The 21,656-nt window shown below is 44.5% G+C and overlaps 1 protein-coding gene across 1 annotated transcript in view; it reads left to right on the top strand.

Annotated features, from left to right (window-relative positions):
* The window catches only part of LOC147895124 (uncharacterized), a 59,464-nt gene that overhangs the window by 14,640 nt on the left and 23,168 nt on the right, over nucleotides 1-21,656 (top strand). Inside the window, exons 11-19 of the mRNA XM_087383372.1 lie at nucleotides 10,553-10,610; nucleotides 10,723-10,779; nucleotides 10,986-11,240; nucleotides 16,218-16,282; nucleotides 16,400-16,456; nucleotides 16,654-16,747; nucleotides 16,859-16,999; nucleotides 17,192-17,300; nucleotides 17,389-17,549. Coding sequence (XP_087239498.1) covers nucleotides 10,553-10,610; nucleotides 10,723-10,779; nucleotides 10,986-11,240; nucleotides 16,218-16,282; nucleotides 16,400-16,456; nucleotides 16,654-16,747; nucleotides 16,859-16,999; nucleotides 17,192-17,299 — 835 coding nt within the window. The 3' untranslated portion in view covers nucleotide 17,300; nucleotides 17,389-17,549. The remainder of the gene's footprint in view (nucleotides 1-10,552; nucleotides 10,611-10,722; nucleotides 10,780-10,985; nucleotides 11,241-16,217; nucleotides 16,283-16,399; nucleotides 16,457-16,653; nucleotides 16,748-16,858; nucleotides 17,000-17,191; nucleotides 17,301-17,388; nucleotides 17,550-21,656) is intronic.

Genomic DNA, 21,656 nt, shown 5'->3' on the forward strand with positions numbered 1-21,656 from the left:
CTGCAATATTTCTCCTGTGAAATGAAGATCCTGTCTTTAGCCTGCTTTACTTCAATCCCAAGGAAGTAATGTAATAACCCAAGGTCAGTCATCTCAAACTCTGACATGAGTAGCTTCTTGACCTGTGAAATTTTCTTGACATGATCACCTGTCAAGATAAGATCATCAACATAGAGGATGAGTACCAATCGCAATCCCTTCTCAATGAACAAGTAAAGGTTTGCCTCAGAAGGACTCTGACTGAGCCCAATCTTCTGAAAGAATATATCAGTCCTTTGGTACCAAGCTCTGGGGGCCTGTTTCAGCCCGTATAATGCCTTCTTCAACCTGCAGACCTTTAATGGGGACACTGGATCCTGAAAGCCCGGTGGCTGCTCCACATATACCTCCTCCTCCAGGGTTCTATTAAGGAATGCGGACTTTACATCCATTTGAAAAATAGGCCACTGGAATTGGGCAGCAAGGGAAATCACTGTCCGGATAGTAACCATGCGGGCTGTGGGAGCAAAAGTTTCATAAAAATCCATGCCTTCAGTTTGAGCAAAACCTTTCAGAACCAAACTGGCTTTATACTTATCCAAGCTGCCGTCAGATTTGTATTTGAGTTTGTATACCCACTTAGTGCCGATGACTTTCCGTCGAAGGGGCCTGGCCACTAAGTCCCATGTATGGTTCTTCAGAATAGCATCCATCTCTGCCTGCATGGCAGCCTGCCATTCGGGATTGTCTTTCGCCTCCGCGAAGGTTCTTGGCTCAACAATCTGAGCCACCAAAGCAACATTCACGGATGGGGTCTTTTGAAGAGGTTGAGACCGACGTAATCTGGAACTGCTACTCTCAGGTAATGAGGTGACACGAGACTCTTCCAATGTCCGGAGGTACCATTGGGGCAACTTTTTCTGCTTCTCTGTGGGAGGATAAACGGGAACCTCTGCGGGAACATCCTGCTCTTCCTGAGTATCGGGTGGAATATCAGCCTTTGATTGGGTAACCTCTTGAATGGTCAATCTGGGACGGGGTGGGATCGGGGGTTGAACAATCTATTCCTCCTCAATCTGAGGCTCCTCCTGGGGTACAGGTTCTTTTTCCGCGAAGACAACATCACGACTGATGAGCATTTGCTTCTTTACTGGATCGAAGAGGCGGTAGGCCTTGGATTCTTCACTATACCCAACAAAGATACATGGTCTGCTTCGGGAATCAAGCTTGGTCCTATCTTCCTTGGGCACATGCACCCACGCGTTAGAACCAAAAATGCGGAGATGAGAAATAGAGGGCTTCTTACCATAAAATGCCTCATATGGAGTCTTGTCCTTGACGGCCTTCGTCTTGGTCCGGTTGAGAATGTGTACCGCTGTATTGATAGCTTCACTCCAATAGGCTTTAGAAAGATTTCTCCCTCGGAGCATAGCAAGCCCTGTCTCAGTGGTGGTTCTATGCTTTCTCTCGGCTACCCCGTTTTGCTGAGAAGTATGTGCCGTGGTGAGTTGTCGCTTGATCCCATGCTTGCGACAAAATGTATTAAACTCACTAGAGGTGAATTCTCCCCCCCTGTCTGTGCGAAATGTCTTGACATCTTCCCCTGTCTCCTTTTCAACTCTAGCCTTCTAGTCTTTGAATTTCTCAAAAGCCTGAGACTTTTTAGCCAAACAATATACCCAAGTCATTCTACTGAAATCATCCACAAAGAGAAGTGAATACCTGGATCCTGCCCATGATGCAGTAGACATTGGACCACAAATGTCGGCGTGAATCAACTCAAGTGGTTTGCTGGCCCGAAACGAAGCTTCTTGTGGGAACTTATCCCTGTGCTGCTTGCCTTCAAGACAAGCCCTACAGACATCATCCTTGCCTGTAATTGGTGGAAGTCCATCCACCATCTTTGACTTTGACATTTCAGCCAAGATTCCATAGCTGACGTGACCGAAGCGCTCATGCCAAAGTTTGGACTTTCCGTGATCATCATGAACCAACATTGCACTAAGACGGTACAGTCCATTCTCTTCAACACCCTGTGCCACCACTTGCCCACTCCCTTGGGATGTCACGGTAACCTTGCCATCTTGAAAAAGAACTGCCATGTTGTTTTTGTCCATCTGACTTACAGATAGTAAATTCTTGCAAAGGTCGGGTACATAAAGTACTCCAGAGATATCCTTCTCCTCACCCGCCGTGGTAATGAAAGGAATGCTACCTATGCCCTTCACAGGACATGTCCGGCTATCCCCAACAGAAACTTTGGAATCCGGGTGTGTACTGTCCATGGTTTTGAACCACGTCCTTCTGTTGGACATGTGCTTAGAAGCACCGCTGTCAACATACCAACCTTCTTTACCTTCATTAACTGCATAAGCTGAACAATGTTCACTGAGTAAGAATAACTGTCCAGTTGTCACATTGGCAGAATCACTCTTAGGCTCTTCTTTGTTTTTGGCTTCTCTTTTCCGCTTTTGATCCGCCTTCTTCTTCCGGCATTCTTTGGCAGAGTGGCCAAGCTTTTCACAGTAAAAGCACTTCATTTTCTTCTTACGTTCAGCGTCCTCTGATTTCTTGGAATCCTTTGACTTGCCTTTGCCAGGCTTGTCTTTGGCAACCAATGCCTTTTCGTCGGTTTGCGTAAAGAGTTTCTCGCGGGCCTCCTCCTGAAGTAGGAGTGGACAAAGCTCCTCAAAGTTGATTGGTTTTGTCCGTTGACCCGCAGTGACCGTAGTCACAAAACTTTTGAAACTCCGTGGCAACTTGTGGAGTGTGAGTAATGCTAATTGACTCGAGTCCACCTTCTAACCAACCGCTGCGAGTTGGTCCCGCACAACTTTCACCTTCGTCAGATGATCATGAACACCATCACCCTCATTCATATCAAGGTTATAAAGCTGATGCTGCAATGTGATGATACGAGCTGTATTATCGGTTTCATACAGCTCCTTCAGTTATAAGCATTGCTAAGGCCTGAGCATCCCTCTCCTCCCATGCACAGAGTTCATTTGCATCTGCTTCAGCTAGAACTTCACCTCTCTTGTCCACAATATCCTCCGGCTTTTCTTCAGTACCATTGACAATCTTCCACAACCTCCGTGCCAACAGATGGCTTCGGATCTTGACTTTTCAGATTGGAAAGTTTGTACCGTCAAGCTTTCCAGCTTCACTGAAATTAGGGATAAATGAAGAAGGAAGATGACTGGAGAAGGAGGAAGGACGAGCAATGGATGTAGAGGCTTCTGATCGCTGATCCATCTCGGTGAATAGCTACAGAACTTGAAAAACTGAAACAGAAATAAATGAACTGACCTTCTGTACTGAACTGAGCTGAAAACAGAGTTGCCTTACAGCCAAGGAACTCCTTCCTTCAGAGAGTGTTTTTGATGAGGAAGAGTCGGGAGCCTATGGCTCTGATACCATGTTAGAAAACAGAAGGAAAGAATCACTCTAACCTCCAGCCAAGATCTCTCCCGCTCTAGCAACACTCAACTCAGATAACTGATCACAGATACAATACTCACTCAGAGAAAACTTAGGCAAAGAGAGAATATATTCATCCACCGGATGGTGGGCAGAAAACTGGCTCCAGGAGAGCAATACAAAACTCAGCCAAGTGCTGAGACAAACTGCAGGAATTCTCTCTGTCAGAAGATGCCAAATCTGAGTGCACAGCACAGCCTAAATCAGAGGCTTTCTGTCCTGCACTGGATGGCTGAAATGAAGGGAAGTGTGGGCCTTTTATAGGCACTGCCCAGGCCTGTTGGTCTGACCGACCAGCAGGGTCGGTTCCCTGACTGGGGACCGACCAGGTCAGTCTGTAAAACCGACCAGGGTCGGCCCTGGTCGGTGGCCCTGGTTGGACCGACTGGTCCTGCAACAGGCCCCTATAAAAGGGCGCCCTGTGCAGCCAGTCCTTTGCCTCTAGGAAGGCATGGAGCCCCCCCCAAAATGCTGCTGTTTGCTGAGTCTCTCTTTCCCATCCCATCTTACCTGTAAGGAGCTGAAGGGGGAAGAAGAGCAAGAGTGAGAGAGTGAGAGAGAGAGAAGACTCCAGGTGTGTGGGTGTGAAGTGATGAGCCACACCACAAACTCATTTGTTTTATTAGGATTAGGTTTACCCTATGACTGTCTTAAGACAGTCATAGGTGTCCTATCTTTAATGAAGGGTTGGCAATGTGCCTTTACCCCAACAACCTCCCACCTAAAGGCCAATGTGCCTAAAGGGGAGAAAAGAATAAAAATTACAGCAATATACAGTTACTGTATACAAGACCATAAAATAAGAATGGTCTCATCCTAATCCCATGATGTGGCGGCAATGTGTAAACCGCTCTGTAGGCAAGCTCTTAGTGAGCAAATCTGCAGGATTATCATCAGTATGTACCTTCACAAGCTCAAGTCGCTTGTCTTCCAGTACCTCTCTGATGAAATGATATTTCACTTCTATGTGCTTGGTCTTCTGATGAAAGACCGGATTCTTTGCCAACATGATAGCACTCTGACTATCACAATGCAAAACTGGCATATCTCCTGTAATGCCCAAATCTCCCACCAGCCGAGTAAGCCATATTGCTTCCTTGCAGGCCTCAGTGGCTGCAACATATTCAGCTTCAGTGGTTGACAGTGCAACGCATTTCTGCAACCGAGACACCCATGATATAGCACCTCCTGCAAATGTGAAAATATAACCGGTAGTAGACTTCCGGTTATCTGCATTCCCTGCATAGTCTGAATCTGTAAAACCATGCACCAATGCATCCTGCCTACCATAGCATATGCACAAGTCTTTGGTACCCTTGAGATACCTCAAGACACCTTTCACTGCTTCCCAGTGCCGCTTGCCTGGATTTGCCATATACCTGCTGATGACTCCTACCGCAAAAGCAATATCCGGACGAGTGGCAACCATGGCATACATCAAAGATCCAACTGCAGATGCATACGGAACCTTGGCCATTTCAGCCTTATCATCATCTGATCTGGGGTTGTCCTTACTGCTGAGTTTTAAATGTGGAGGCAACGGGGTACTAATAGACTTCCCCCCCTCCATTTTAAACCTCTGCAGTACTTTGTCAATATACTCCTTTTGTGACAGAAACAAAAGTCCCTTGGACCTGTCACGAGTAATCCGCATGCCAAGAATATGATTTGCATCACCCAAGTCTTTCATGTCAAAAGACTTATGCAGTTGTTTCTTCAAAGCACTAATCTCATGCTGAGATTTACTGGCAATAAGCATGTCATCCACATATAGAATGAGTAGCATTAAACTGCCATCCTTAGCCCGTTTGGTGTACAAGCAATGATCGGTCTCACACCGATGATACCCTTGGGACTGCATGAAGGCATCAAACTTCTTGTACCATTCTCTTGGCGCCTGCTTGAGTCCATACAAGCTCCTCTTGAGCTTACACACAAGCTGCTCTTTCCCTTTAACAGCATATCCCTCTGGCTGACTCATATAGATTTCATCATGGAGATCTCCGTGAAGAAAGGCTGTCTTCACATCCATCTGACATAAATCCATGTCGTCATGAGCAACAAGAGCCAACACTGCTCTCAAAGTAGTCATCTTGACTACAGGTGAAAAGATCTCATCAAAGTCAATGCCCTTCTCCTGCTTAAATCCCTTGGCAACCAATCTGGCCTTATACCTAGGTAAAGCATTTGAATCCACTTTGACTTTGTAAACCCACTTGCATGGCAAAACCTTTCTGCCTGCAGGTAACTGCACCAAGTCCCATGTATCATTCTGAAGTAGGGAGTCCATTTCTGACTGCATGGCTTTCTCCCACTTCTTTTTCTCTGTTCTTCCCATAGCTTCCTTGAAGCTGGAAGGCTCACCACAATCTGTCAGCATGATAAAATCAGCCACATTATTGGCTCCTGGAACAAACCTGGCAGGAGGCCGTTGTGTACGGGTGCTCCTCCTAACAAAATGTTCGGGATTAGGCTGCTGTCCAGCCTGTTCTTCATGCATGACGGGTGGCTGTACCACCATATCTGGCTGTTCTACAGCGCCATTTGCTGGCACATCCAGTGGTGCATCATTGGCAAAATTATCTGGCTGATTTTCAGCCTGTATACCCTCTTGAACAGGGTGATCTGCAGCAGCCTGCTGCAGCATATAAATGGGCATTCTTTGCTGTCCAACATCATCATAAATAACCCTCCTGTATTCCACAGGTTGCACGGGTTCCTTGTGTACACTATGCTCTTTAAAGATGACATCATTGCTGCGTATAATCTTCTATTTAACGGGATCCCATAACCTATACCCCATTTCACCTTCGTCACCATAACCCATAAAGATGCATCTGATAGATTTTGGATCCAGTTTGGTGCGCAGTTCTTTGCGTACATGAGCAAAGCACTCGCAACCAAATACACGTAAGTGCTTATATGAAGGTGGCTTGCCAGACCACACCTCCTCTGGCACTTTCAACTCCAAAGCCTTGTTTGGCGACCTGTTAATAATGTGAACTGCTGTTTGCACGGCTTCTGCCCAAAAGCCATGGGGTAATGCAGCATAAGACAACGTACATCGAACCTTCTCCTGAATAGTTCGATTCATACGCTCACTTGCACCATTTTGAGATGCATTATGAGGAGCTGTGAGTTCCTGTTTGATGCCCTTAGCTTGGCAAAACTGCACAAAAGCATGTGACACATACTCACCCCCATTATCGGACCTGAGGCATTTCAGCCTGCGACCTGTCCGATTCTCAACCTGAGCAACAAACTTCTTGAAAGCATCTAAGGCATCTCCCTTATGCTTCAAGAAATAGACCCACACTTTGCGTGTGGCATCATCAATGAAAGTAATAAAATATTTTGCACCCCCTAGTGATAACTGTGGCATCTCACACAAATCAGTGTGCACTAGATCAAGTGGTGCTCTATTCTGGGGAGTTCTCCTCTTATGAGGAGTCACAGAATGCTTGCCAAATATACAATGATCACAAGTAGGCAAATCTGAAAAAGAAAGAGGCGGCAGATAACCCAAACGTGACAGTTCTTGCATTCCTTTAACAGACATGTGTCCCAACCGGCTATGCCACAATGAAACCTTTGGCAGCTCGGTTATGGCAACAACATGATTACCCACACTGGAAACATAAAGAGGGTACAAGGTATCACTCTTAAAACCCTCAGCCACTACAGTCTGGCCATCAGTAATCACCCATTTGGAATCCCCAAATGTGGTGTGGTAACCACTGTCATCCAATAGGCCAGTGCTAATCAGATTTTTCTTGATTTGCGGCACATGGCGGACACCATCAAGCATGAATATGCGTCCATCAGGAAATACTATCTGTACACTGCCAATCCCTGCAATCTGACATGCATAGTTGTTCCCAAGATGAACAACTCCATGAGTACCTGTGTAGGAAGTAAACCACTCCCTATGAGGAGTAACATGAAAAGAGGCACCTGAATCCAAGAGCCAGGTGTGCATGTCGTGACCATCAATAACCAAGGCATGTGCTATTACAGCAGAAGAGCATAAAACATCATGTATGTCACTGTCACTGTCCTCTGCTGCAACATTCACTGCATCCAAATCATCTGCCTTGGCCTTGCCTTTGCCTTTGCTTGCATTTCCTGCATCCTTTGTTTCAGCCTTCTTGGCTTTCTGATCCCGTATGAACTTGAAGCACTTAGACTTCACATGTCCCTTCTTGCCACAATAAAAGCATTCAATATCCTTTTTACCACGGGACTGACTTCGGGATTTGGACTTACTAGCAGATCTCCCCTTCTGCTGAGTCCTGCCTCTATCTTGTACCTGCAAAGCATTTGAAGACTTGCTGCCCGCATTATTCTTTCTGCTCATCTCCTCCATAAGGAGAGAGCTCTCTACATCAGCATATATAAGAGTGACATTTGAATTAGACAGGGTGGTCTTGAAAGTGTCCCAGCTCTCAGGGAGGGTACACAACAAGAAAGTAGCCTTGAACTCCTCATCAAGATTCAACCCCTGTGCAATCAGCTGTGTAAAGATGGCATTGAACTCACTCAAGTGTGAGGTCATAGCTGTACCTTCCTTCATGCGAAGATCAACCAGCTTTTTCAGCCAATAAACCTTACTGGCTGAGCTCTTTTGGGCATACAATTCTTCTAGTCTTTGCCATAGACCATAAGAGGTCTTTTCAGCCTGAACATTGAACACAAGAGTGTCTGAAATAGTGAGCATGATAGCTGCCCTCGCAGACAAATCAAGCTCTTCCCAGTCATCAGCTGCCATGTCAGATGGCTTGACACCCTTCACCCTTATGGGCTTAGCAATCTTCTTTAACAGAAGTACATTCAAGCACTGTTCTGCCCATAATGCATAGTTGTGTGCTCCTTCCAGTTTCTTTATGTTCAGAATCGAAGAATCACTTCCCCCTGATGCCATATCAGATAAGGAAAGTACCTGACTCCCTGGAAGTAAAAAAAAAGCTGAATAAAAATTCTGATTTCTCAAAAAAAACCTGCTCTATTCAAGAGCCAGAAGCACTCTCAATGGTGCTGTTTTTACTGTCAGGAAAATCTGCAGCAAAACAGTAAATGACCCTGCAAATACTGTACCTTCTGACACAGTGTACCGTGCTCAAAGAGGCATAAAAAACAGTAATTTCAGACTGCTGCAGCTGCTCAACAAGTGCTTAACAGTGCATAATCATCTGACAAAGCACAAACACTGCTGTAAACACTGCTGTACTGATTGTACTGATCACTTCTCCCACCTCAGATGAGGTATTGCACTGAGTTAAATTGCATAAACCACTTGGCAAACACCCAAAAAAAAAAATGACACTTCAGCCTGTCACAAAACCTGCAACAGAAAATGGGATAAATCCCAAGCAATCACCCTTATACCAAGGGGAGAAAATGCATCTGAAGATCTCTGTCGGTAACCCAAGTGCTATCAAACAAAGTCTGGGCAAAAGCCCCTTGATCTGACACCTGAATCAAGTGGAGAACACCTCAACACTGAGGTAGCATGCAATATGAAAATCTCTCTGACAAAATCATCCACCAGTGTAATGCATATACTGCCCTGTGTGGAAATGACATACACAGATCCCAACGTACAAACACTCAATGAGGAACCTTTTGAGCACTGTCAACGAAGGACAGTTAGGGACCGAGTAAACTCGATGCGCCCTGGCCAAGCGTGGCTCAACTGAAGTTCTCTGAGTGTGGCACAAGGAATGTGACCTGCAAGAAAATGTCACCTCGACACTGCGGAAATCAAGACAAATGTGTGCTCTCTTGCTCCACACTGCCTCAAGGCATACAATGCATCACCTTCCGGGCAAAAGCCCTATGATCTGCTCACCTGTAAACTGAGATTCAAACCCAGTAAAAGCATATGTCCTCTTGCAAAATCAAGGCATTACCTTCCTAGAACAAAATAGCTGTGCAATCAACCACACACTGTGGTTCTCTTCACCTCGAGCACGAGATGAATGAAAGTACTTGCTGTACTGTCAAGATAACACAGTTTGGTGAACTGAAAAAGACCCTGAATCAAGAGGAATGAAGAGCAGAATGCGCTTTCACCTCTTTTTCTTCCCCAAGCAAAGAAAATGTACTCCTGCTGCAAAAGTAGGGAGCAGCTCCCTGTACCTGCGCTGTGGAGATCCGTACAGATGTACGGCTCCTGTACGGAATCCCCGAAAAAAAAAACAGTCGAAAAATGTGGCGGCGTCGTTCGTACGGTTGTACAGCAGTCCGTACGGCTGCCCTTGGAGTAGGCTGTGCGACGCCTCGAGAGGCTTAGCAGCTAGTAGCAGCTGCTATGCAGCTGCTGGCTTGATGCGGCGCCTCGAGCTGCAGCTAGCAGCTGCTATGCAAAAAGGCCCGCGCCCGCCTGCGCCTGCTAGATGACTGCGCCCGCGCCCGCTCGATGACCGCGCTCGCACCCGCTCTGCTCCGGTGTTCTCGCCACAGCCCGCGACGATCCCGTGCCCACGCGCCCTTCCGTACGGCTGTACGGACGTCGTACGTCTGTACGGCACTGTAGAGGTAGAAGGGGAGAGGTCAAGGGGAGAGGTCCGTAAGGCTCTGATACCAGTTGTAAGGAGCTGAAGGGGGAAGAAGAGCAAGAGTGAGAGAGTGAGAGAGAGAGAAGACTCCAGGTGTGTGGGTGTGAAGTGATGAGCCACACCACAAACTTATTTGTTTTATTAGGATTAGGTTTACCCTATGACTGTCTTAAGACAGTCATAGGTGTCCTATCTTTAATGAAGGGTTGGCAATGTGCCTTTACCCCAACATTACCCTCACTGCCCCTTGTCCCCACAAAACGGGGGCTCACAGGTGGGAACAGTGAGTCTCTAACAATTACTTGTGAGAATCTTTTTGGTGCATCTGATGCTAATGGAAGTGTACGGTTGTGCATGCTATGGCTGCAAACTCTTTTTGATGTATTGGCTTTATCTGTCAGCTTATTGAAGCAAAACTGCAAGGTGTTGCTCTGTCAATAAATTAGGACCTTTTATTATGATGCTGTACTTGCGATTATATTTTTACTGCACTCTCATGCTAATGCAAGTGTATGACTGTATGAAATTATGTTTAGGAATGGTGATTTCCTAAAATCAGGATTTGGCGCAAAGACAATTATGCTATGTGACCAAGTAAGTGTCCATTAGTGGCTTACAAATTTTCTTCAGAGACACTGTTGTATGTAAATGTTTTTGCCACTTAAAGATTTTACTGCTCAAATGACTCTGCTGGCTATATCTGCAGTGTGAGAGAGAATACCATGTGGGCTGCATGAAAGAAAAGGGGGTAGCAGATTTGCAGGTAGATACTTTTTTCATCTCAATTCTGGTAGTTACTTTTAAAGGGTTTACATAAATGATTTCCTCTCCAAGTACCAAGAGTTTTAACTACTTTTGTGGGAAAGTCAGAATGAAGGCCAAGCAGCTATTGAGCAATCTTTTGCTCATAAGAAGTGTTCGTCTCATTATTCAGTGCACGGAGAAGCTTATCAATTTGTCTGGTTGCAGGAACTGCCTGCAGGAGAGTGGTTCTGCAGTGCTGAATGCACTCGCATTCATAGTATTCTTGAAGCTCTTGTCTTAAATGGACCAGAACCTGTAGATAAGAGCATCTGCAGCTGGGTGCTTGAAAAGAAGCAGCAGAAATTTGTTCCAGAACAGGTAAATCCTCTGGACTGCGAGTTTACTTGGCAGCTGCTTCATGGTAGAAGGGGCGACCCTCAGAATGGCAGGATACTGTCCGAAGCTGCGACCATATTTACAGTGAGCATTACTCTTTGTTTTTATCTCTGGAAGTATATTCAAATGCGAAATTGTTTACAGAAGATCTTTGCACTTTCTGTTTTCTTTCCTTCCACTTCCGTTTAGGTTTGATTGATTTTTAAGTCTTTTATCTTGGTCTTTCTCTGCTTTTCTTTAGTTACTGGGTCTGTTTGTTCCAAAGATCGGTCCTGTGATGAGAGAAACTAGAGCTATGTATTGGAGAAGACAATGGATTCAAACGCCGTTGTGGAGGCTTGCACAAACTGCTTTGTTGAAGCAAGCCCGTAGAATATTCACGCCACAAAATAGGGCTCTCATGCACACAGAGTGATTGTTGACTCATCTGTATCAAATTGGTCACTGGTGCCCAAGCTACGTAATTAAAATGTGTTTATTAGTGGACGCGTTCCTTTGGGGAAAAGGGGGGGGATATAGAGTGGTTGATTTTAGGACAAGGATCATGTATAAATGGTAGGGAGGGAGAATTGTCGAGAGATTTTGAGAGAAGTTAATTTGCACTTTCATTCACTTACACAGTCCGGGGGAATTTACAGTCCTCTTTAAGAATTTGAAACAAGTGTGAGGCTGAGTGTTCCCCACGGAACACCTCTCAGAAGGTATCACATGTAGTGTCGCTTTTTAGAGAATCAATTCTTCAAAATTACAGAAAGTATTCATGTCACATGAACTGAAAATTTGCAATCCAACTTATCCAAAGATGAATGTAAGAATTGAAAATTGAGCATGGTACATGAGAGAAGATTAATTGTATGCACATCAATGACTAGTTGAGTTGTCCGCATTGACAAGTCTGAATGGCCTGCCTACTGAAAGGACAAATTTATTTCTTCAACACTCAGGACTGTAGAGTAGCCCAGCCCTTACATTTCACAGGTCAGCTTGTACCACCAGGTTTCCATGCAAACGTTTACCGATTGTTGTTTTCGACAGTGCTTACTAGGTCACTTGCTCAAAGAGCGGAATAGAAAACTGGGAAAGCTTTCTGTGGCCGGGGTGAGATGCAGTGTGGAGCTTAGGCCAGGTTGAGGGACCAAGCAGTCGTTACTGGGAATGACAGCACCTGTGGGAGGCGGGCAGCACTAGAGGCCCTTGGAGGTGTCTAGAGGAAGTTTGGGCCAGTCAACAAGCACCAGACAAGGAGTATTAGAGCAGGCAAGACCAGAGGGAGGTTTGGAAGCCAAGTGCTGGTAGCCACAGGGGGACATATCAGCAAAGTTCCATTCACAGAGAGAGCTGCAGCAGGCTCTGCAAGGGATGAAAAACACATGGAGAAGGGAAAAGTGATGGAAGTGGCATGCTAGCTTTTTGTGCAGTTGAATATGATTGTGTACTCGTGTACACATGTGTGCATGTGTCCGGACTCCCTGCAGTTGAATATGATTGTGTACTCGTGTACACATGTGTGCATGTGTCCGGACTCCCTGCAAGTGTAGTGTGTCTAGCTGCATGTGTATCATATGCAATGTACGTAAGTGCGCACACATACAATACGCGGTAGATACACCAATTGAGTCTCTAATACCGTAATAAAATAGGATCTTGTATTTGAGCAATAACAATAACAACAATATGTGTAAGCGGTACTACACACTCTAAGTCAGAGGTGCTACAAATGCTTACTGAGTGAAATGCCACAGCTAGGAACATAGCTCAAGGTCATAAGCCAAACTCTTTTAGAAGAAGTAGAGACAACCACACATTCTAGTAGATAGAAAGAAAGAAAGAAAGAAAGAAAGAAACATTAACGTCCGCGGAAGGCCTCGCGGGCCTATGGGACAAAGTACACCTATATAGACTGGAAACTCATACAAGCCTCAAAGGGCTGAAGCAAAGGGCACGCTAGGGCCCTTGCTAATTGCTATGCTAAACCAAGCTATAGCTATAGATCTCAAGCCTCAAAAGATCAATCAAGCAAAAATGAGAGTCCAGAGCTGAATCAGAAATCGAAACCCGGCACGGTAGTCTCTCTCCGATGGGTCGTGAAGATCTCTCAGATCTGGAGTTGTCTCGTGCTGTGGCGAAGGGCGTGGTCTCCTCCACTTCTATATCCGATGGGCTATATCAAGAGTGACTCCTCGTCTCGGGCGATCGCCTCAGAGGAATGCGGAGATAGGTCGGACCTCGATGGTGTGAGGCCTGGTTACTCTCCGTGTTGTGTGTGGATTGCGTTCCTCACTCGGCAGTATCGTGTTGTCTCTCTCCACTGATCCGTAGCGCTCGCAGGTCAGCTAACTCCTCCTCCACCTCATTGTGTCCTGGAGTCGACTCAAAAGCCTAGAAGTTTGTGACACGTCGATGTGCTCGGTCGGCCTCCAAAGCTTGTGATGCTGTACTTGTCTGCTACTGTTTGATTGATCGTAGTAGCGCACCTCTATGCCATCTCATCTCAATCAGATAGAGCCCAATGTAGACCTCGTCCTGGAAATGGATTAGTCTCGTGAGAGTGGACCAAAGTGATGTCTCTCCTGAAAGAGGCAGTGGTAATGTCCTTGGATCTAGTAGTAGGCTGGGCATACGCAAAAGAGATGCTCCTCTGTCTCAATCTCTGGGAGACTAAAATGAAATTGTTTAGTCTTCACAAGCAGTTGTAGCTTGAATGAAGAGATGTTGGACTACTTTTTAATTAGCCTTCTCCTTTAGTGCTAGCCTTCATCATGGCTGAGTATGCCCTTCACCTCCAGAGTGCCAATAGAAACGTAGTACGAAGACTTTGTATAAACGAATGCTCAAGTATATGTGGGTGTGTGGATTTATATGTGTGAGAGCATATGTTTATACTATGGTCTACACCCACTGCTGGGCACTGATGATGTCAGTGGGGATGTCATCGTAGCTAGTCCCTGCTATGCGTGATGGAGTTTATGGTTTTCAACCTTATGAGTGACTATCATGAGATCGAAACTGCACTATGTTGTGTTTTTAGAGGTTGAGTTTGGGCATTCATTTAGATATTTGCTCAAGTAGATATAGACCTAAGAAAGGCATGGCATTCTAGGAAGAATCTAGCCATTTATTAGGTGAAAAGGATTTGCCTCAAGGTCCGTTAGTATTCGTAATGGAAGTTCGAAAAAATTCGGAAGAGTTATTGCCATACACATATCCATATTCTTTGCCTTGTATTCCTTTGAAGCATAATGTGTTCATTCTTTGTGGTCACCCATGAGGCGAGGCTTCTTGGTTTCTCGAGTCGCGTGTATCTCTTGTCTTTAGACACCTATTTAGACTTGGTGTGTCATTCCTCTAAGCTTATGGATCGCCCTCAATTAGAGGCACGTTGAGACTTGGGGCTTGTTGTCTTGGGTGCTCCTGAGGCAAGGGTTGCCTCACTCATAGCTTTGCTCTTGCACTTGCTCCTTGAATTGTGAAGGCGTTGATTCCTTGCTTCTTTATTGGTGCTCCTACATCATGGTCAAGACTCGCTCGTGGCTCATCTTTTTATTTCTTTGTACTGCATTGGTAGAGTCGATTGGTGGTCCGTCGACTAGCATTGAGGCTTCGGGGAAATGGCCAAGTTGGTTGATTAGATCCCAGAGGAGTTTTTTGATTGTTTTAGGGGTGATATGCTTTATGGATTACCAGTGTTCAACATAAGATTGAAATTATTTCGGGAGCAAAACTTGTTAATAGGCCCTCAATAGACTGAATTTTACTAAAGAAGTTGAGGTGCGAAGTCAACTAGAAGAATAGCTCAAGTTGGGGCAGATTCAGCCCAGTTTCTCACCTTCTGCCTCGACAATATTGAAGAAGAAGAAGGATAATACCATTCGTCTTTGTATATATTACAGAAGATTGAATAATATCACTAGATATCTGATGGCTCGGATTGATGATTTGCTAGATGCATTACATGGAGCAACAAGATAGGTCTTAAGAGTGGCTACCATCAAGTTCGGATTAGAATTGAGGATGTGCATAAAATCACCTTTAGAGGCAGGTTTGAACATTACAAAGTTTATTAATGCCATTTAGGCTTACCAATGCTTAGGCTACGTTCGTCATGCCTATGGATGATATACTACGCCCATATATCGAGAAGTTCGAAGTTTGTTGGCGATATTCTTGTTTACAAAAAAAGTATCGTTGAGCATCGTGAACACTTACCTTGAGAAATAGAATGGACACACGAAATATTTCTATCCATTCTTTGCTCTGGCCAAAAGCACACCAAAAAGACATTGAGAGTGTGATACTACCGACCGCACCTTGCATTTACAAAACATGGGGATGATATGTTCTTACAATACGTTGAAAGCATTGTCATCCCCTTAGGTTACAGAGTATCTTTGAAGAAACATTGATGAGAAGAGCTTTGGAATGAACTGTTATGACATGTCTCTCTCTTTTCATTTGTCGACCCCCCTTGCCTATGAGAAGTCACTTGGCTATCATGAGGCTAAGCCTTATTCTATGGAGCCACGTTAGCTGAAGACACTTTGGTAGTGCTCTTTGAGTTGGACAGGGTGGTCCCTCGTTTCTTTGATGTCACTGTACGCTTCTTTTCATATATGGAGCAAAAGTTGTGCAAATGTACCCATTGTCCAAAGGATTTCAGGATTATTTGCCTTAACCAATCAAGAATACGAGGGGCCTAGTCGGCAAATGTAGAATACAGAGCAAAGCAAAGAGCCCCAAAGTTTTATTAGCCTAAACTCAATCCCTTTCTGGGATGCTGACTGTTCTGAACATCTTAATGTTGGGTAATTTTAATAATAATGACACATGAAGTCTTGCTCATGCTTGGACAACTTTAAGTGTAAGCTTAACTAGAGCAACTTGAAGAGGGATGATAATCGATGTATGACTCAAAACAAGGATATGAGACACATGTGCATTTTCCTACAGGTATGCATGTGTGTGCATGCTATGTGTGCTTGTGCACATATTTTTTGAATGTTTGCTTGTGTATTTATAGTCATTACCTACTACAATTATCTGACAAGCAGACATCTTTTGCAGGAGAGCTTTGATCCAATTGTGGATGCAACGTCGGGACGGGATCTTATCTCTCTTATGGTTTACAGGTTGAAAGCTCTGATCATTTTCCAACATGAACAGTGGTATCTATTGATTACCTGTCCAATAGCTGAAATGTCTTGTTGGCTCGATGGCTTATTAACTGTCTTGTTTGCAAGCTGCAGCCGAAGTATAAGGGATCAAGATTTTGGTGGCATGTATTGTGCTGTCCTCAAGTGGAAGTAAGTCTTTGTTGCAATCTCTATCGTTCTTTTGTAACTTTAATTTGGTGGTACATAAAAGTTTGAGGAATGCTTTGTTTAAGGGGCCTTTGTTGCAATCTGGATACTTTTTCTGTAACCTTAATTTGGGTGGTACGTATAAGTTTGAGGAATGCTATGTTCAGTTATCTCATGGACTTGAGCACAATTCTCTGCAGGGAAACGGTTGTGTCAGCTGCAATAATCCGAGTTTTTGGGCGCCAATTTGCAGAGATGCCGCTAGTGGCAACGAGTTCTGCTAATCGTGGGCAGGTAATTCTGCTTGTAACTGTATGGGGTTTTAATGGGTGCTTTTTACGGTCCCTGAATCATGCCTAGTCTTGATTGCCCTCTCTGATGAACATATGTATTTTTAATATTCAGGGGTATTTTCAAATACTGATGTCAAGTATTGAACGCCTACTCACCCTCTTAGAAGTTGAGCATCTTATCCTGCCTGCTGCTGAAGGGGCAGAAGGCATCTGGACAAATAAGTTTGGCTTTTCTAAGCTTCATGATGGGCAGGTTTATTTCCTTTCATATATGAAAATATAACTTCCTTGAAATGGTTCATGATTAAGATGTTGATCATTGCTTCATCTCATTAAGAGGCTTTGGAGTAGGTTCCCAATGTTATTGGTGATACTGTTTGGTTTTTTGTGTTTGATTGTACTGCAAGACTGTGCTTCCTTACAAGCCTGTGGGGTCATGTTACAGCTTCAGCGGTTTGGATCAGAGGTGCAGATGATGATATTTCAAGGTTCTTCCATGTTGTTAAAAGCCATTCCCTTGCAGCGATCATCAAGATGTTTCTCAAATAAATAAGGTGCTGTGTTTTGGGACTTTGGCTGTACATGGGATGCATAGTCTTTTCAAGTGTAAGTGCTGATGGTGAACATGGTTGTAATTTGCAGCATGCCTATAATGGAGATCCTGAGTGTGGTGTGCTGCACGCATTACAGCCAGGAATCGATCATTATGAAAAATTATTTGGCTTGGAGTCTGGGGGTTTGATAAATTATTGCGGTACCTTTCCAAGCAGAAGCTCGTGAGAGTGTTGGCTGAGCAATGAAAGGTATGCCTGCCACATCTTATCAAAGTCACAGGGCAAAAGTGGTAATCTTGAATTTTAGGCGGAGGAAAAGGTGCAGAATTTTTGTGCTTTCTTGTAAAAAATCAGCTAAACCCTGGTAGTTATGACAAAAGCTCTTTTGTCCACCATAAAGACTCATCACATATGGAATAGTGTTCACTCGCTGGCCTACAAAGCTGACAAATACTAGCAGGCTGACAGGCAGCCATGGAGGAATAGATTTTCATAAAAATGTAGCTAGCAGAGTGTGGCATATATCTGCCCTTGTATGGCCTTGTATGACAGTTAGAGTATTTAGTACTGTTTATCACTCTCAGATATGACAATTAGTAAACTAAGTCAGCATATGACAGTCAGTTCTACCCTGTCCTACACTAGGGCTTTTATATATTTTACTTGTACTCCCTAAGATTGGTACTGTACTGCACTATAGACTTCTGCGTTTTTCTTCTGCTTCCTGCTTCCGCTTCTTAACAGTGGTATCAGGCAGGTCACTGCAGTGTGGCACTTGGCACTTTCAATTTGCTCAAGTCTCCTTGACTAGATCTGCCTGCTGTCGTTGTTTAGGCACAGCTGTAGGTACTTTCAGCAAGGGTTCGGATTCTCAGGGTGCCGTTGCTCAGGTCATCGCCTAGCTTAGGCCTATCCTATTTACTCCATCTCTACCCTGTCTGAAGCTTCCATTCAGGGGTCGCTCAGCCCTGAATAGCCCGGTGTTTTTTTATCTCCAAAGTTGCTGCTTCAGATCTGCCCTGTTTCGGGGCTTTTTCAACTGGGCGCTGCCGTTTTTTAGCGCTAATGCCATTGCCTGGTGTCTCAGCCCTGCCCGACTAGAAATGACTGTCTCTGGCTGACATTTGATGCTTTATATCTGTTCGACCAGCAGCAGAAACAGGACTGTTACAGAAGTGTGGCATTGTGCCATAACAAAGTGTTGACTGTACACACTCTGCCTGCCATTTACAACAGAATTGATGTTTCTTCTTCACATAGGCTGCCGACCCCTATTTTGAGAGCTGTCAGTACAAGTGTATACAGCTGTACAGAATCGTATGCCCGTACAAAGAGATGGATGCTGCTGGCTGACCAGTTTGGGTGCAGAATTACTCTGCTGTAGTCAACTGTTGACTGGCCGACACGTTTTTTGGTGAAGAATTTCTCTGCTCTAGTCAAAGTTTGACTGCTGTTGACTGGTCGTTGAGTTCTGCTGAGATTCTTACCAAGGTTTGCAACTACATTGAGGTTGGTGCTGTGGACAATCCCAACCACCACAATTTTGACCAGCTAGTCACTTTGTTGTTACAGGAGGAGCAAGGCCGTGCAAACAGGGCTACCTCTATTAATAATAGATCAAGCATTTGCCGCCCATCTCAAGGGCAAAGGAAAGAGCAAACTGGGAAACCCAAAAACGATGCTGGTAGCATATTTGGTGCTAATAAAAATCCTCAAAAGATAATGAAGAGGTGCAATTACTGCAGAAAATCTAGCTATGACATTTCCGAGTGGTGCAATAAGCGCATTCAATCTGAAAAGAAGAAGAAACAATCAGAGAGGTACTTGTACTGGATGACTCAGTCATTGTGGACACTCAGGTAAGCACTGAGCCATTCAGACTTTCAATTTACTGTAGTTTGGTTAGTTACATTCATAGGGTATGGTTGTTGATCTTCCTAAGATGCATGCATTATAAAAACATGTTTTTGAGGGACCCTTAAGTGGTACGATGCGTCGTTCATCCTTTCCCAAAGGTGGAAGTGTAGGTGCAGCCTGCAAGTTGCAATTGGTTCACAGTGATGTGTGTCCAGTGTGGACAGCTTTTAGTGGATGATATCACCCTGGGCTTGGTATGACAAGATATTTGCTCATGTACTCAGCCTTGGTTTTCAGAACAGCCCAACAGAAAGTACGCTTTATGCCCAAAAGCATGATGCAAATTTGCTGATCTTGATGTTGTTGATGATATGCTCTTTACTGGATTGTTTGCTCAGCATATTGCAGCCTTTAAGGCTGATTTGCAGAAATAATCTGAAATGACAGATTCGGGCCCACCCCATTATTATCTTGGCATTCAATTTGCTCATGTAGAGGGCGTCATTATGATGAGTCAGTCGAAATACATTCATCCTTGGGAATTTGGTTTCCGTTTCTCTTCAGAAGATGCAAACGAGCCTTTTGATGTCAATCTTTAACAGCAGCCTGTTGGATGCTTGTTCTATTTATGCCACACATAGTCTGATCTTCAATATGCTGTCTTTGAGTTGAGAAAATTCATGCATAGTACGAGGACACAACGTTGGCAGGCAATGAAACACATCTTTCGATACTTAAAAAGGCACTCAAACCTTGCGACGTCTTTACATCCTCGGTTCTTCTCTTATTGTGAGTGCTTTAACAAAAATAATGATTGGGCAATATGTGATGACAGTAGAGTGTCACATAGTGTTAAGTGTTCTATGCTTTGCACTTCATGTAGATTGTGGTTTAGTAAAAACAACCTACAACTGCTACTTCGAGTTGTGATGTTGAGTACGTCACAACTTTTACAACTACTATAGAATGTATATGGCTCAAGAAACTACTTGTAGATATTGATGTTGGTAAAGTATCTCCCACAATTATCTACATTGACAGTCAAATAGCTTCGACCATTTCGTGTAATTTGTCTTATGTTCCAACACAAGACAATTTGGCAGATATCATTATCACAACCCAAGTTTGAAGCTTTTCAGCAAGCTTTACACTTGATTCCATTTGTGACTTGATACGGCCACCCTTGTATTTCCATAGATTGCTATGTACTTATTGGACAAATATATGCAACCATGGTATCCATTCCGGGTATATTTGAGATGTTTTTGGAGTACATCAGCCATCTTATAGAAAAGGGTGCCGGGGGGGGGGGGGGGGGGTCATAGCATATATTTACCTTAGTATATCTACCTTGGTAGGCCCTTGTTGGCGAGTTAGTAGTGTTTAGTACTATTTAGTACTTTTAGCACACTAAGTCAACGTATGAGAGGTAATCCTACCCTAGAGCTATTCTACACCAGAGTTTTTATTTATTCTACTTGTACTTATGCTTTTGTACCGTTGTATTGTATTGCAATATATGCTTTTGTGTTTTCATATGATTTTTGCTTTCACTTCAAGTTCGATGATTACGTGATGCAACATGGCACATTGAAGATGATCATCATGAAGCCATGTTTTGTTTTTGAAAGTCGTGACTTTGAGTGTGAAGGTGAGAAGGACAAAGACGAAACATGGGAAACTTAAATCTAGTAGATCCGAAACCCCCCCTGCCCTAGTGCTGGCTACCCATGGAGCTCTGTGTGGTTGCTAAGTAACTCTCTAGTATTGACCCATAGATCTTGGCCAATGTGTGGCCAATCATGAGAGTGCGATACTTCCCTGTGTCCATGGGATCTCTTGCTTTGTGTATCGGGACTATGGTGGTGGTGCACCAAGTATGTGGGAAGCCGTGGCATACTGCGTGATTAAACATCCGTGCTAGGATCGGGGCTAAAACCTCATGGCCATGTGCAAAGTGTTCCGTCCGTAGTCCCTCAGCTGTCGCAGTGCATCCTGTATATTCCGTGTAGTGAATAGATAACAATGCGTGGGCCTCGGCATAGATGACATATCGGGCTGAGCCTGATCGGGGACATCATATACGGAGCATGCATAAGTGTGCCACGTAGATGGGTCCGTGATAGGGATAGGCAGCTTCCTCTCTATCAAGAACCCCCATCCAGTAGTGTGGTCACTCCTCGAAATCAGCTGATGATATCCTCCATTCTGTGTGAAAGGAAAGCTCGTCTCTTACGGCGTGTCAGTCGGCGGAGGATCCTTTGTGCCTCATGTGTAGGCATGTGATCTAATGCCTATTCCAGTGTGCGGTGTGCTTTGGCCGCCCTGCACTCATCATCAAACCATGAGTTTTGTGGCATCTTCCCCTCACGTGCCTGTCTGGGTCGGGTCGTGGGGAAGGATCTACTGGCAGCATCTCGTATAACGGTAACAAGTGTGTCTGAGGCTTGAGTCATATCCAAGTCTCCGCCATCTCCGAGTAAGTCAGAGAGCTCTCTA

The sequence above is a fragment of the Dipteris shenzhenensis genome, chromosome 13 (assembly GCF_047967505.1).
Source record: "Dipteris shenzhenensis isolate YYH24624 ecotype China chromosome 13, Dip_SZ_1.0, whole genome shotgun sequence".
NCBI classification, from domain to species: domain Eukaryota; kingdom Viridiplantae; phylum Streptophyta; class Polypodiopsida; order Gleicheniales; family Dipteridaceae; genus Dipteris; species Dipteris shenzhenensis.